Consider the following 13,457-nt stretch of genomic DNA (forward strand, 5'->3'; position numbering starts at 1 on the left):
CTATTAGTCTATAGTCTTCGATAGAAGCTGTCATTAAGTCATATTAGTCTATAGTCTTCGATAGAAGCTGTCATTAAGTCCTATTAGTCTATAGTCTTCGATAGAAGCTGCCATTAAGTCCCGTTAGTCTATATAGTCTTCGAGTGAAGCTTTCATTAAGTCCTATTAGTCTATAGTCTTCGAGTGAAGCTGCCATTAAGTCATATTAGTCTATTGTCTTCGATAGAAGCTGTCATTAAGTCCTATTAGTCTCTAGTCTTCGATAGAAGCTGCCATTAAGTCCCGTTAGTCTATATAGTCTTCGAGTGAAGCTGTCATTAAGTCCTATTAGTCTATAGTCTTCGAGTGAAGCTGTCATTAAGTCCCGTTTGTCTATATAGTCTTCGAGTGAAGCTGTCATTAAGTCCCGTTAGTCTATAGTCTTCGAGGGAAGCTGTCATTAAGTCCCGTTAGTCTATATAGTATTCGAGTGAAGCTGTCATTAAGTCCTATTTGTCTCTAGTCTTCGAGTGAAGCTGTCATTAAGTCCCGTTAGTCTATAGTCTTCGAGTGAAGCTGCCATTAAGTCCTATTAGTCTATAGTCTTCGATAGAAGCTGTCATTAAGTCCTATTAGTCTATAGTCGTCGAGTGAAGCTGTCATTAAGTCCCGTTAGTCTATATAGTCTTCGAGTGAAGCTGCCATTAAGTCCTATTAGGCTATAGTCTTCGATAGAAGCTGCCATTAAGTCCTATTAGTCTATAGTCTTCGAGTGAAGCTGTCATTAAGTCACGTTAGTCTATATAGTCTTCGATAAAAGCTGTCATTAAGTCCTATTAGTCTATAGTCTTCGATAGAAGCTGTCATTAAGTCATATTAGTCTATAGTCTTCGATAGAAGCTGTCATTAAGTCCTATTAGTCTATAGTCTTCGATAGAAGCTGTCATTAAGTCCTATTAGTCTATAGTCTTCGATAGAAGCTGTCATTAAGTCATATTAGTCTATAGTCTTCGATAGAAGCTGTCATTAAGTCCTATTAGTCTATAGTCTTCGATAGAAGCTGCCATTAAGTCCCGTTAGTCTATATAGTCTTCGAGTGAAGCTGTCATTAAGTCCTATTAGTCTATAGTCTTCGAGTGAAGCTGTCATTCAGTCCCGTTAGTCTATATAGTCTTCGAGTGAAGCTGTCATTAAGTCCCGTTAGTCTATAGTCTTCGATAGAAGCTGTCATTAAGTCATATTAGTCTATAGTCTTCGATAGAAGCTGCCATTAAGTCCTATTAGTCTATAGTCTTCGAGTGAAGCTGTCATTAAGTCCCGTTAGTCTATATAGTCTTCGAGTGAAGCTGTCATTAAGTCCTATTAGTCTATAGTCTTCGAGTGAAGCTGTCATTAAGTCCTATTAGTCTATAGTCTTCGATAGAAGCTGTCATTAAGTCCTATTAGTCTTTAGTCTTCGATAGAAGCTGCCATTAAGTCCCGTTAGTCTATATAGTCTTCGAGTGAAGCTGTCTCTGTGTCAAGTATGTTTTATTGTCTTTGATAGAAACTCTCTTAGGGCCGAGTATGTTTACGTGACTTGAAGTAAAATTCAAACAGAATATAATAAAGCTTTATCTTTCGCTAAGAACTTGTCGTGGGATTTCCCCAAACTCCACGTGCCTCTATTCCTCCTTGGCGAAACACAGCCTGTGTAATTAATTTCATTTTGGAAAATTACATGTTATTTACCCATAGTAGGTCGTTATCTGGTAGTATTTGGGGGGAATTACGCATTGATTTCACAACAAAAGTAGACCAATTGTGCCCAAATATCTGATTCTTCGGATTCTGCAATAATTTTGGATATATTTTTTGATGAAGTAGGCTGCCATATTAACCAGTATATATGAATGCTGAGAAACTACCGTCTGAGCGAACCCAAGCCATTCATAATGATATTGTTTCATCATTCGATCTTGATCATAACAGTCGTACGTACACTGTCACCTGTTAAGCATTTTTGGTATTTCGCTAAAGTCTATTCTTATTAAGTTTCTGTACAATTTTCTACTTCGAAATTTCTTGATTTACTACAGTATCGATGATAAACGGTAACTTTTTTTCTTTTTTTTTTTGTCAAACAATTGCAGTGTACCCATGAACGTTGCGAACAGACGGTGAGGCATACCAGTGAAAGTTGTAAACAGTAGTAGAAGCATACCCATGAAAGTTGCAAACAGTAGTAGAAGCATACCCATGAACGTTGCAAACAGTAGTAGAAGCATATCCTTCGAAGTTGAAAACAGTAGTAGAAGCATACCCATGAAAGTTGTAAACAGTAGTAGAAACATACCCGTGAAAGTTGTAAACAGTAGTAAGTTCCAAACAGTAGTAGAAGCATACCCATGAACGTTGCAAACAGTAGTAGAAGCATACCCTTCGAAGTTGAAAACAGTAGTAGAAGCATACCCATGAAAATTGCAAACAGTAGTAGAAACATACCCATGAAGGTTGCAAACAGTAGTAGAAGCATACCCATGAAAGTTGCAAACAGTAGTAGAATCATACCAATGAAAGTTGCAAACAGTTGTAGAAGCATACCCATGAAAGTTGCAAACAGTAGTAGAAGCATACCCATGAAAGTTGCAAACAGTAGTAGAAGCATACCCATGAAAGTTGCAAACAAAAGAAGGAGTATACCCATGAGCACTGTAAACATTAGTAGTAGCATACCCATGAATATTGCAAACAGTAGTATCATGCCCATGAACATTGCAAACAGTAGTAGCATACCCAGACCATTGCATACAGTAGAAGCAGCATACCCATGAACATTGCAAATAGTAGTAGCAGCAGCAGCATATCCATGAACATTGCAAATAGTAGTAGCAGCATACCCATGAACATTGCAAATAGTAGTAGTAGCATAGCCATGAACATTGCAAATAGTAGAAACATACACATAACCATTACAAACAGAAGAAGGGGTATACCTATGAACACTGTAATCATTAGTAGTAGCATACGCATGAACATTGCAAATAGTAGTAGCAGCATACCCATGAACATTGCAAATAGTAGTAGTAGCATAGCCATGAACATTGCAAATAGTAGAAACATACACATAACCATTACAAACAAAAGAAGGGGTATACCTATGAACACTGTAGTCATTAGTAGTAGCATACCCATGAACATTTCAAATATTAGAAATATACCCATGAACATTGCAAATATTAGAAATATACCCATGAACATTGCAAATAGTAGAAATATACCTATGAACATTGCAAATAGTAGAAATATACCTATGAACATTGCAAATAGTAGAAATATACCTATGAACATTGCAAATAGTAGAAATATACCTATGAACATTGCATACATTAGTAGTGTACTTGTAAACACTACAAAGCGATGGAGACTTATGAACTTTACAAACCCTGAAAACGGCACGAAATAGACAAAGCCAAACCATGTATAAAGATCATGTTTTGCATGATATTGTAGATGTTTTATGGAAACGTTTTTCTATACTTAACCGGATGGAAATATATGTGTACTACACATTATTTAATGCCTATTCGTGACATCATTGAATGTTTTATTTCTAACAAGAAAATTGAACCATTACGCTTCACAAGTTACATGGACACTTATGAGAGAAAAGATTTCTCCGCGCCCGGTTTATATTCTACGTCTATAATTAAACTCATTAGTGCGACTGACATGCCTTGAAATTGTAACGATTTTTTCACAGTGCCACCAAACGAGCAATGGTAAATAGTCCCTTTATGACAATATCATTCAAAACGATCGTTGGCAATATTAAAAATGCATCATAGTCTCGAAGTCGTGAAAAACGAATGTATAATGTGAGCATTTATGAAATATAGACACATATCAATATGAATGCCAGCGAAATGGAGTAGTTACGTATGCAGGGCAAACATACACCAACTTCTGAATGGGTCTAAAATTGGAACTACTTAGACTGTTTTAAAGATGCACTCTTAATCCCAAATAAGCAGTACCACAATAAGTACAATTGTATGACAGATGGCATTGTTTTAAATTACCGAAAATGATGATTTAAATAGAAAAAAAAATGGTGCGAATGGATGATGCCGTGTTTAATTTGAAAGAAAGGTGCAGACACCCGTCATTTAATATTTATGCGTTTACGGCTATTAATACACGCATACCATCTTGTTATCAGTGATCTTTTTTTTCGTAAATGCAATATTTAGTAAGGAGTTTAAAGCTGCACTCTCACAGACTTACATTGTTAAAAACTTTTTTATTTATTGTCTTGGAAAGAGCAAATTTTGCGTAAATATCTGCAAAACAATCATGATAAAAGATTGCTGACAAAAGATCAGATAGCAGATTTCCATATTTCCGTTCGAAAATTAATGTTTTATGGCTTAAACCGTTACTAATGGTTTAAGAAAAATGCATTGAACATTATTTTTTGAACTTGAATATAAAAATCTGCGATCTAAGCTTTTGTCAGCAGTCTTATATAACTGGTTTCCATGGATTTTCGCAAAAATTGACTCGTTCCAAGACAAAAATTCAAAAAGTTGTATGAACTTTCAATCTGTGAAAGTGCAGCTTTAAGTTTTATCACCCAAAAGTCATGTTTGTAACACATGTGTTTGTATTGATTTAAAATACGAGTGCCACTTTAAGTTTCTTTTGTGATTTAAGTTTACTATAGACAGTTTCCGAATTTCAAGCCTTTTCTTGTCTGTATTGAGTAATGCTTATGTTTTAAACGGACTGTGAGTGACAGGAATGTCTGCGATTGCTTCAATCATGAAACATATTGTAGAAATGATTCCACTTCACAAATGAAATCATGACGCTCGCCTGAACAAAAACACAATTAAGCAGGGTTTCCCAGGGCTTCGTATTGACAGGCACATGTCGACGGGTTTGAGCGAGGATGTCCTATATAACATTAAAAAAACACGCTGATAGAACCTTCTAGCTTTCACCCCTCCATATGGCCACACAATCAAAAGAAGGGTACATGAACGTATTGAAGGTATTTAAATTGTAATTTAACAAGGTGTACATTTCTGGAGTTTTTCACAAGATAAACGTCCGGTAATTTCTTTGAACTAATTGATTTGAGATATTTGAAATTCTCTTTCGCAGTCGAGACACGATCGTTGTTTTCACGAAACATACCTCGGAAGTAATGCGGAGGACACCATGCCATGTACAGTACAAAAACCCACCTCACAACATATCAGCATGCATCCATATGCCGTTAAAACTGAATTGTTTAACAAGAAAGATGTGTATCTAAATGTTGAAGTCGTTATCTAGGTGAAACCAGAAATCCATAAAAACTGGTTATTACTTTGGAGGCATATTTCCGAACAAATATGGAAAGAAATGGCGGAGAAGTTACGACGGCTAGGTGACGTGACCCAAGTGGAGTTAAAAAGTATTTTCTACCCTGAGTAATCTGTTCATCTCTATTGCACGCTCATATACTTCTACCATATATCGAAACAAAATTATAAAAATATGTTTCCATATCGTCCTGTTTATTGAAAACTTTGACCTTAATATTGACAACGTCGTCCTGTATATTGTAAACTTCGACAATTGCGTCCTGTTTTTTGTTTAACTTCGTCCTGTATATTGACAGCTTAGACAACGTCGTCCTGTATATTGTAAACTTCGACAACTTCGTCCTGTATATTGACAGCTTCGACAACTTCGTCCTGTATATTGTAAACTTCGACAACTTCGTCCTGTATATTGTAAACTTCGATAACTTCGTCCCGTATATTGACAGCTTCGACGACTTCGTCCTGTATATTGACAGCTTCGACAACTTCGTCCTGTATATTGACAGCTTTGACAACGTCGTCCTGTATATTGTAAACTTCGACAACTTCCACCTGTATATTGAGAGCTTCGACAACTTCGTCCTGTATATTGACAGCTTTGACAACGTCGTCCTGTATATTGTAAACTTCGACAACTTCGTCCTGTATATTGAGAGCTTCGACAACTTCGTCCTGTATATTAAGAGCTTCGATAACTTCGTCCTGTATATTGACAGCTTTGCAACTTCGTTCTGTAAACTGTAAACTTCGACAACTTCGTCCTGTATATTGACAGCATTGTCCAGTATATTGACAACTCCGAATCGACAATTGACAACTTAATTCGTCTCCAATATTAACAAATAGTTGTAATGTCACATTTCTCCAACGTCGAGAGTGTTTCGATCAGAAGTTGATAGAATGGCGATGAAGTATTTTAGACTAACGGTACTGAAACTTTTTTTTATATTTCGTAATTACGTTTTGTCCAGTGGTAAGGCAGTAGTTTTCCAATTCGCTTAACATTTAATTTCGTAAAAAAAACAATAGTTAATCATTATTGATTTTATCAGGTAGATCAGCTGATTTGAACAGAGTCTGAGCTAGTAGACAAAACATAATCTTTAGCTCAACTCAGATGAATGTTTGTAAACGCGGAAATGATATATGTACCTTCTGTTTTGTAGTAAACAACACGTATGCAAATATGAGTTGGTACAAAAATTAATCCGGATGTTCCACAATTGTGCCGACGCTGGGTAAATCACATTAGAACTGTTATAATATGTTGTAGAGAAACGAATTTGTCTGGGAACTACATATGTAGATGGTTCAAGGCAATATTGCCTATCATTAACAGTCAAACAAACAAAAAAGTAAGGTTAAAGCTTGTAAGGTTTAAGATAGTATGGTTAAAGATCGTAAGGTTTATGATAGTAAGGTTTAAGATAGTAAGGTTTAAGGTCGCAAGTTTTATGATAGTAAGGTTTAAGATAGTAAGGTTATAGTCGCAAGGTTTAAGATAGTAAGGTTTAAGGTCGCAAGGTTTATGATATTAAGGTTTAAGATAGTATGGTTTAAGGTCGCAAGTTTTAAGATAGTAAGGTTTAAGGTCGCAAGTTTTAAGATAGTAAGGTTTAAGGTCGCAAGGTTTAAGATAGTAAGGTTTATTCTTGTAAGGTTTGGGATAGTTCGGTTAAAGATCGCAAGGTTTAAGATCGTAAATTTTCAGGCGTTCACTGCGTTTCAATAAAAATACTGTATAATAGCATTTTACGTACAGATTCTGACCCCACGTTACAGGAGTCCCCGAGCTCTCTTCCGCAGTTTAAGGTTTACGACTTAGCAGGGCCAAGGTTTTATTAGAAAGTGTTCTTCTTCTCTCACACACAAATTCCATAAACGAATTGAACGCTTATTTATTGTATGATCATATTTACCTCGCTTGTAAGTATGAACATTTGTACATAATATATTACAAGCTACCAGATTTTTTATCTTACGTCGGCTGTATGCTAAAAAGAAACATGAGCTCAATGAGCTGTTTTCCGACATGCGTATATTCGTTTTTTTCTAACTGTCTTAGAATAGTACGTTGTGCTTGCGTTTTGAGTGCATAAAAAGCTTTATAATTATGATTATGTTTCAAATATATTCGGAACAAAATAATTGTATCTTTTTTACTCATATACAACATATTCAGCTTATTTCAATAGGTTCGATTTCTCCGAATATTTCATTTTCCCACCAACAAAACATGCAAAAAGGGTACGATTATATGCTCTATACGTATATGTATTAACGCTGTAAAATTCGTACTTATCAAATCCCTCAAAAATCGCCCACGTGTACTTTTCATGTAAATATCGAAGAAAAAATAATAAAAAGTACTCAAAATGCAACATTTCGGTCTAGAAATTGTTAATATTGTGTTGGGTGAATAACCCCAAACCCCCGTGCAAACATTGTATGCCATATACATTTACGTCAATTCCTGTCCGCCCCATATATATCAAATAATAAACAACATTTCATGGGTTAGTCTTATTTTAATTTTCCAAACTGTTTTGCTTCATGCTCTGCAGGGCGAATTACATAATGTGATGCCGTTTATATTGTACTTATAATTTTTTTCCACATTCACCTTTTGATAGGGAGCGCCGTATATATAAATAGCAAACTAACAAACTCTTACCGGTTGACAGTCATTACGTCTTCATACCATGGTCGCTATTTCCGGGCCAAACAGGAACATCCCAATACATTCTCCACGAATGGTCGATTTTGGAAACTTTTATATTAATGCACTATTCCCACTTAAGAAAAGCCAAGTCCTAATTTCAGAGATTAATCACAGCGACTAAAACAATCAGTGCTATCAATCTGCTCATTGCTAGTTTCCCCGTGCTCCACGCTATATAATCAAGCGCGCCACTTTTCTTTCCGGCCTTGCGAATCGAGCGATGCCGCGATCTGATTGCATTGTCCGCCTAAAAGATATGCGAAGTTTTGAACAGCGTAGAGGACTCGACGTGACCAAAGAAGCAACGACGTTCGGTACTGCGGGTCTATTCCAGATCTGCTGAACAGACAAGAACAAATATCGGTCACAAAAATGCTAATAATTTGTTCAGACTCTTGCTGAGCGGATTCTGTCAAATCAGGCCAGATAATAAACAATATTTTGCGCTTAATTTACTGCAAATCTTGTCTACAGGAGACATCTAGGATACTGGGTTCAAGAAAAGGAAAACAAAAGTATAAAGAACTACGTAAACAACATTCATTATGTTTTATTGGTTTAGCAAAAATTGTAGATTTTTAAACACAGTCGAGGTCTGTCACTGGTAGGTGATGTTTTTTTAAAGATATTCAATGTCAGTAAGTTTTAATGGTAAGGTTGGTGTGTTTTCAAACATAAATGCCAGTTAGTTTTAATGAAACGGTTGATGTGTTTTCAAACATGATCAATGTCAGTTAGTTTTTATAGTAAGGTTGGTGTGTTTTCAAACATGATCAATGTCAGTTAGTTTTAATGGTAAGGTTGGTGTGTTTTCAAACATAATCAATGTCAGTTAGTTTTAATGGTAAGGTTGGTGTGTTTTCAAACATAATCAATGTCAGTTATTTTTAATGGTAAGGTTGGTGTGTTTTCAAACATGATCAATGTCAGTTATTTTTAATGGTAAGGTTGGTGTGTTTTCAAACATATTCAATGTTAGTTATTTTTAATGGTAAGGTTGGTGTGTTTTCAAACATGATCAATGTCTGTTATTTTTAATGGTAAGGTTGGTGTGTTTTCAAACATGATCAATGTCAGTTATTTTTAATGGTAAGGTTGGTGTGTTTTCAAACATAATCAATGCCAGTTAGTTATAATGGTAAGTTTAATCATTTTCAAACACACTCGAAGGCAATTTGTTTTAAAGATTTACCAATATAACATTTCATAGGACAGATTGTTGAGAATTTGTTAAAGTTAACAAGTTAACAATGTTGGCATGAAGAGTAGTGGAATATACAGACATATACCGTGAATCTGGCCCTAACTTTAGGTTTGCTATGTATAAAGAGTAGTGACATATATCGTGAATCTGGCCCTGATTGTAAAAGTGTGTGTATGAAGAGTAGTGACATATATCGTGAATCTGGCCCTGATTCTAGAAGTGTCTGTATGAAGAGCAGTGACATATATCGTGAATCTGGCCCTGATTCTAGAAGTGTTTGTATGAAGAGTAGTGACATATATCGTGAATCTGGCCCTGATTCTAGAAGTGTCTGTATGAAGAGTAGTGACATATATCGTGAATCTGGCCCTGATTCTAGAAGTGTCTGTATGAAGAGCAGTGACATATATCGTGAATCTGGCCCTGATTCTAGAAGTGTCAGTATGAAGAGTTGGGAAATATATCGTGAATCTGGCCCTGATTCTCGAAGTGTTTGTATGAAGAGAAGTGACATATATCGTGAATCTGGCCCTGATTCTAGAAGTGTTTGTATGAAGAGTATATGAAAAGTAGTGACATATATCGTGAATCTGGCCCTGATTCTAGAAGTGTTTGTATGAAGAGCAGTGATATATATCGTGAATCTGGCCCTGATTATAGAAGTGTTTGTATGAATAGTAGCGACATATATCGTGAATTTGGCCCTGATTCTAGAAGTGTTTGTATGAAGAGCAGTGACATATATCGTGAATCTGGCCCTGATTCTAGAAGTGTCTGTATGAAGAGTAGGGAAATATATCGTGAATCTGGCCCTGATTCTCGAAGTGTCTGTATGAAGAGTAGTGACATATATCGTGAATCTGGCCCTGATTCTAGAAGTGTTTGAATGAAGAGTATATGAAAAGTAGTGACATATATCGTGAATCTGGCCCTGATTCTAGAAGTGTTTGTATGAAGAGAAGTGACATATATCGTGAATCTGGCCCTGATTATAGAAGATTTTGTATGAATAGTAGCGACATATATCGTGAATCTGGCCCTGATTCTCGAAGTGTCTGTATGAAGAGTAGTGACATATATCGTGAATCTGGCCCTGATTCTAGAAGTGTTTGTATGAAGAGCAGTGACATATATCGTGAATCTGGCCCTGATTCTAGAAGTGTTTGTATGAAGAGAAGTGACATATATCGGGAATCTGGCCCTGATTATAGAAGATTTTGTATGAATAGTAGCGACATATATCGTGAATCTGGCCCTGATTCTCGAAGTGTCTGTATGAAGAGCAGTGACATATATCGTGAATCTGGCCCTGATTCTAGAAGTGTTTGTATGAAGAGAAGTGACATATATCGTGAATCTGGCCCTGATTTAAGAAGTGTTTGTATGAAGTGTAGTGACATATATCGTAAACCAGGCCCTGATTCTAGAAGTGTTTGTATGAAGAGAAGTGACATATATCGTGAATCTGACCCTGATTTTAGAAGTGTTTGTATGAAGAGTAGTGACATATATCGTGAATCTGGCCCTGATTCTAGAAGTGTTTGAATGAATAATAGTGACATACATGTTTATTGTGAATCTGTCCCAAGTGTTGGTATGAAGAGAAGTTGGTTGAATTCTGTTTCTAGTCGTAGTGACAATGTATAACTCTTCGGAATCACGGACCTATAAACTAGGTTAGGTCATAGTCAGATTAGATTGGCCCTGTTTGGATGGATCGACAAGGAAAAACAACAGTTAAAACGTATTGCTGGTCAAGAAACAACCTCCGAAAATATTGGAGTGTTAACTAGTTTTGCTTTATGCATAGATTTTCATATCCACTCTGTAAGCAGTATGCAGAACTTTTATCGTGAAATAAGTACATGTAACATGTGTATATATTGCAGCCACCTTTGACTCGTGGTTCAAAAAATTAACTACACCGCGCCCCTTGGGTAATTGTGTGGAAGATCCGTTGTCTAGTGGTAACACACTTGACTGTCAATCCAGGGGTTACAGGTTCGATTCCCGCCGCACCACTAAAAAGACTAATCGTCTTGCGTTAGGGACGTTAAATGGGCGTCCCATGTGACAGTGCTATACACTGGTGTACGTTAAAGAACCAGGGTAGCTCTAACCAGGGTTACATTCTATCTTTGCACTATGCTCCAAAAACCATAATATGACAAACACTCTTATAGGTCCTATTAGGAGCACTCGCCGAATGGGCCTTGCTCGAGTGAAAGTACAAATAAGCTTACACACCACCAATGTTGTACCATTTTGAGTGTTTTCAAATCAGAACGCTCAAGTCTTTGTGCATTGGGATTTTGTTAATCAAGTCTGTATTGGTAATAGGAAAATCAACGTCATTTGCTTGTCCCAGACGTCATGATTACACAACATGCGATATTAACCTTACTGTTTAAGACACACCACGTAAGCATGTCTGGAACATACTTATTAGGATCCACTTTCAATTATTTCGTCTCGTGGCTTTACGTTCTTATTTAATGTTAACAATTAACCGTCGACGGGGTGGCTTGAAAAGGAAATGACGTATTCTACAAACACGGTTCAGTAATGTAAGACTGTTCAACCCAGTTGCGGCAATGACGACCATTAAACTAGATGTAACTGAAGACTCAAAATTGCATATCTTCACTTCATTGTTAGGTTCCTTCCAGAAGATGAATGAATAGATGGATGGATGGATGTGGATGGCTGGATGTGGATGAATGAATAGATGGATGTGGATGGATGGATGGATGGATGTGGATGAATGAATAGATGGATGGATGGATGTGGATGGATGGATGGATGGATGACGATGAATGATGGATGGATGGATGGATGGATGGATGTGGATGAATGAATAGATGGATGGATGGATGTGGATGGATGTGTATATATATATATATATATATATATATATATATATATATATATATATATATATATATATATATATATATATATATATTTCATTTCTGATTAAATAAAGAGACTAACATTTGTACAAATAAATAAACACAATATAATAAAAAATATTGTTAAAATATTATGGCATATTAACAAATGTAGCAATAGTGTACAGAATCATGAAATATATGGATATATAAGAAGTTAACGCAGACATGACAATTACGCTTACACGCGCATAGAACGTCACAAACCAAGTCAATAGTGGGGTATATATATATAAATTAATTCAAATCTTGAGGGAAAAATATACACAATTATGCTACAGTATTAACCCCAATTAAAATACAGACAAGACAAAGCAACTTTTTTTATCAATGTAACAGGGTGTTTAATGTATAACCATTGTCGAAACAATATCACCCTCTTGAAACTAAGGTTACCTAAGGCAAAACCAAATTGAAGACGGGTTATAGTTAATATGTGGAATAAATAAATATAGTATACGGACAGTCCCTGTAACCACTTCAACCGTTAACACCATGATATGCAGTGTCTAAATAATCAACATGGAATTACCTGCGTTATGTAAAGATATCAAATTCTTGATAAATAGCTCCTTACATGATGACAACAGTTTGACCATGATTCCAACCCTGGAAACAATAATAAGATTGGCTGTCCAGAGAATCCAGTGATTAACAGTAAACGTTTGATACTCTCCTACCGACTCCTAAGGTAAAACAATAGTAAACATCAGCTTTCAGGATGATCCAGCAACAGGGGAGCTAAATGCGGGGTAATCGAGCAACAGGGAGGCTAAATGCGGGATGGTCCAGCAACAGAGGAGCTAAATACAAGGCGATCGAGCAACAGGGGAGCTAAATGCGGGATGGTCGAGCAACAGGGGAGCTAAATGCGGGATGATCGAGCAACAGGGGAGCTAAATGCGGGATGGTCGAGCAACAGGGGAGCTAAATGCGGGATGATCGAGCAACAGGGGAGCTAAATTCGCGGTGATCCTCGAGTTAACCCAGGGCAGCAGCCCTGTGTGTTTCTCTAATCGACACTCAATTTGTTTATTCAATGTTGTCTTTTTGGACAGTTTCGCAAGGACCTGTATGTGGAGTAACAGTGCCTTTCACAAGTGCGTAAGACTCGGCCAATGTGTTTTTCAGTTACGGTCTTTAAACTGAATGTTCACGTCATCACTGTATTCGTGGAGCTAACTTTTTTCGGTCTAAGACAGTTATAGTTAGCCTTAGTGCCAGTGCTGGGAGAATTTCATGCTAGC

At 36.5% G+C, this 13,457-nt stretch overlaps 1 protein-coding gene across 1 annotated transcript; it reads right to left on the bottom strand.

The window, feature by feature from the left end:
• Positions 1-5,630: 5,630 nt before the first annotated feature.
• Positions 5,631-8,067, bottom strand: LOC128220152 (uncharacterized). Its single transcript, XM_052928430.1, has 2 exons — positions 8,035-8,067; positions 5,631-6,035 (listed from the first exon to the last, which is right to left on the bottom strand). Exons 1-2 carry the CDS (start codon positions 8,065-8,067, stop codon positions 5,631-5,633), a joined length of 438 nt encoding a protein of 145 aa, XP_052784390.1.
• Between the last annotated feature and the right edge of the window lie 5,390 nt (positions 8,068-13,457).

The sequence above is a fragment of the Mya arenaria genome, chromosome 15, assembly GCF_026914265.1.
Source record: "Mya arenaria isolate MELC-2E11 chromosome 15, ASM2691426v1".
NCBI lineage: Eukaryota > Metazoa > Mollusca > Bivalvia > Myida > Myidae > Mya > Mya arenaria.

Bases quoted from the DNA above. Each gene is read 5' to 3' on its own strand.
- LOC128220152 (XM_052928430.1), bottom strand. From the start codon at position 8,067: ATGTTCCTGTTTGGCCCGGAAATAGCGACCATG. The intron at 6,036-8,034 runs GTATGAAGACGT...GTCAATATACAG, and splicing joins GCCCGGAAATAGCGACCATG to GACGAAGTTATCGAAGCTCT.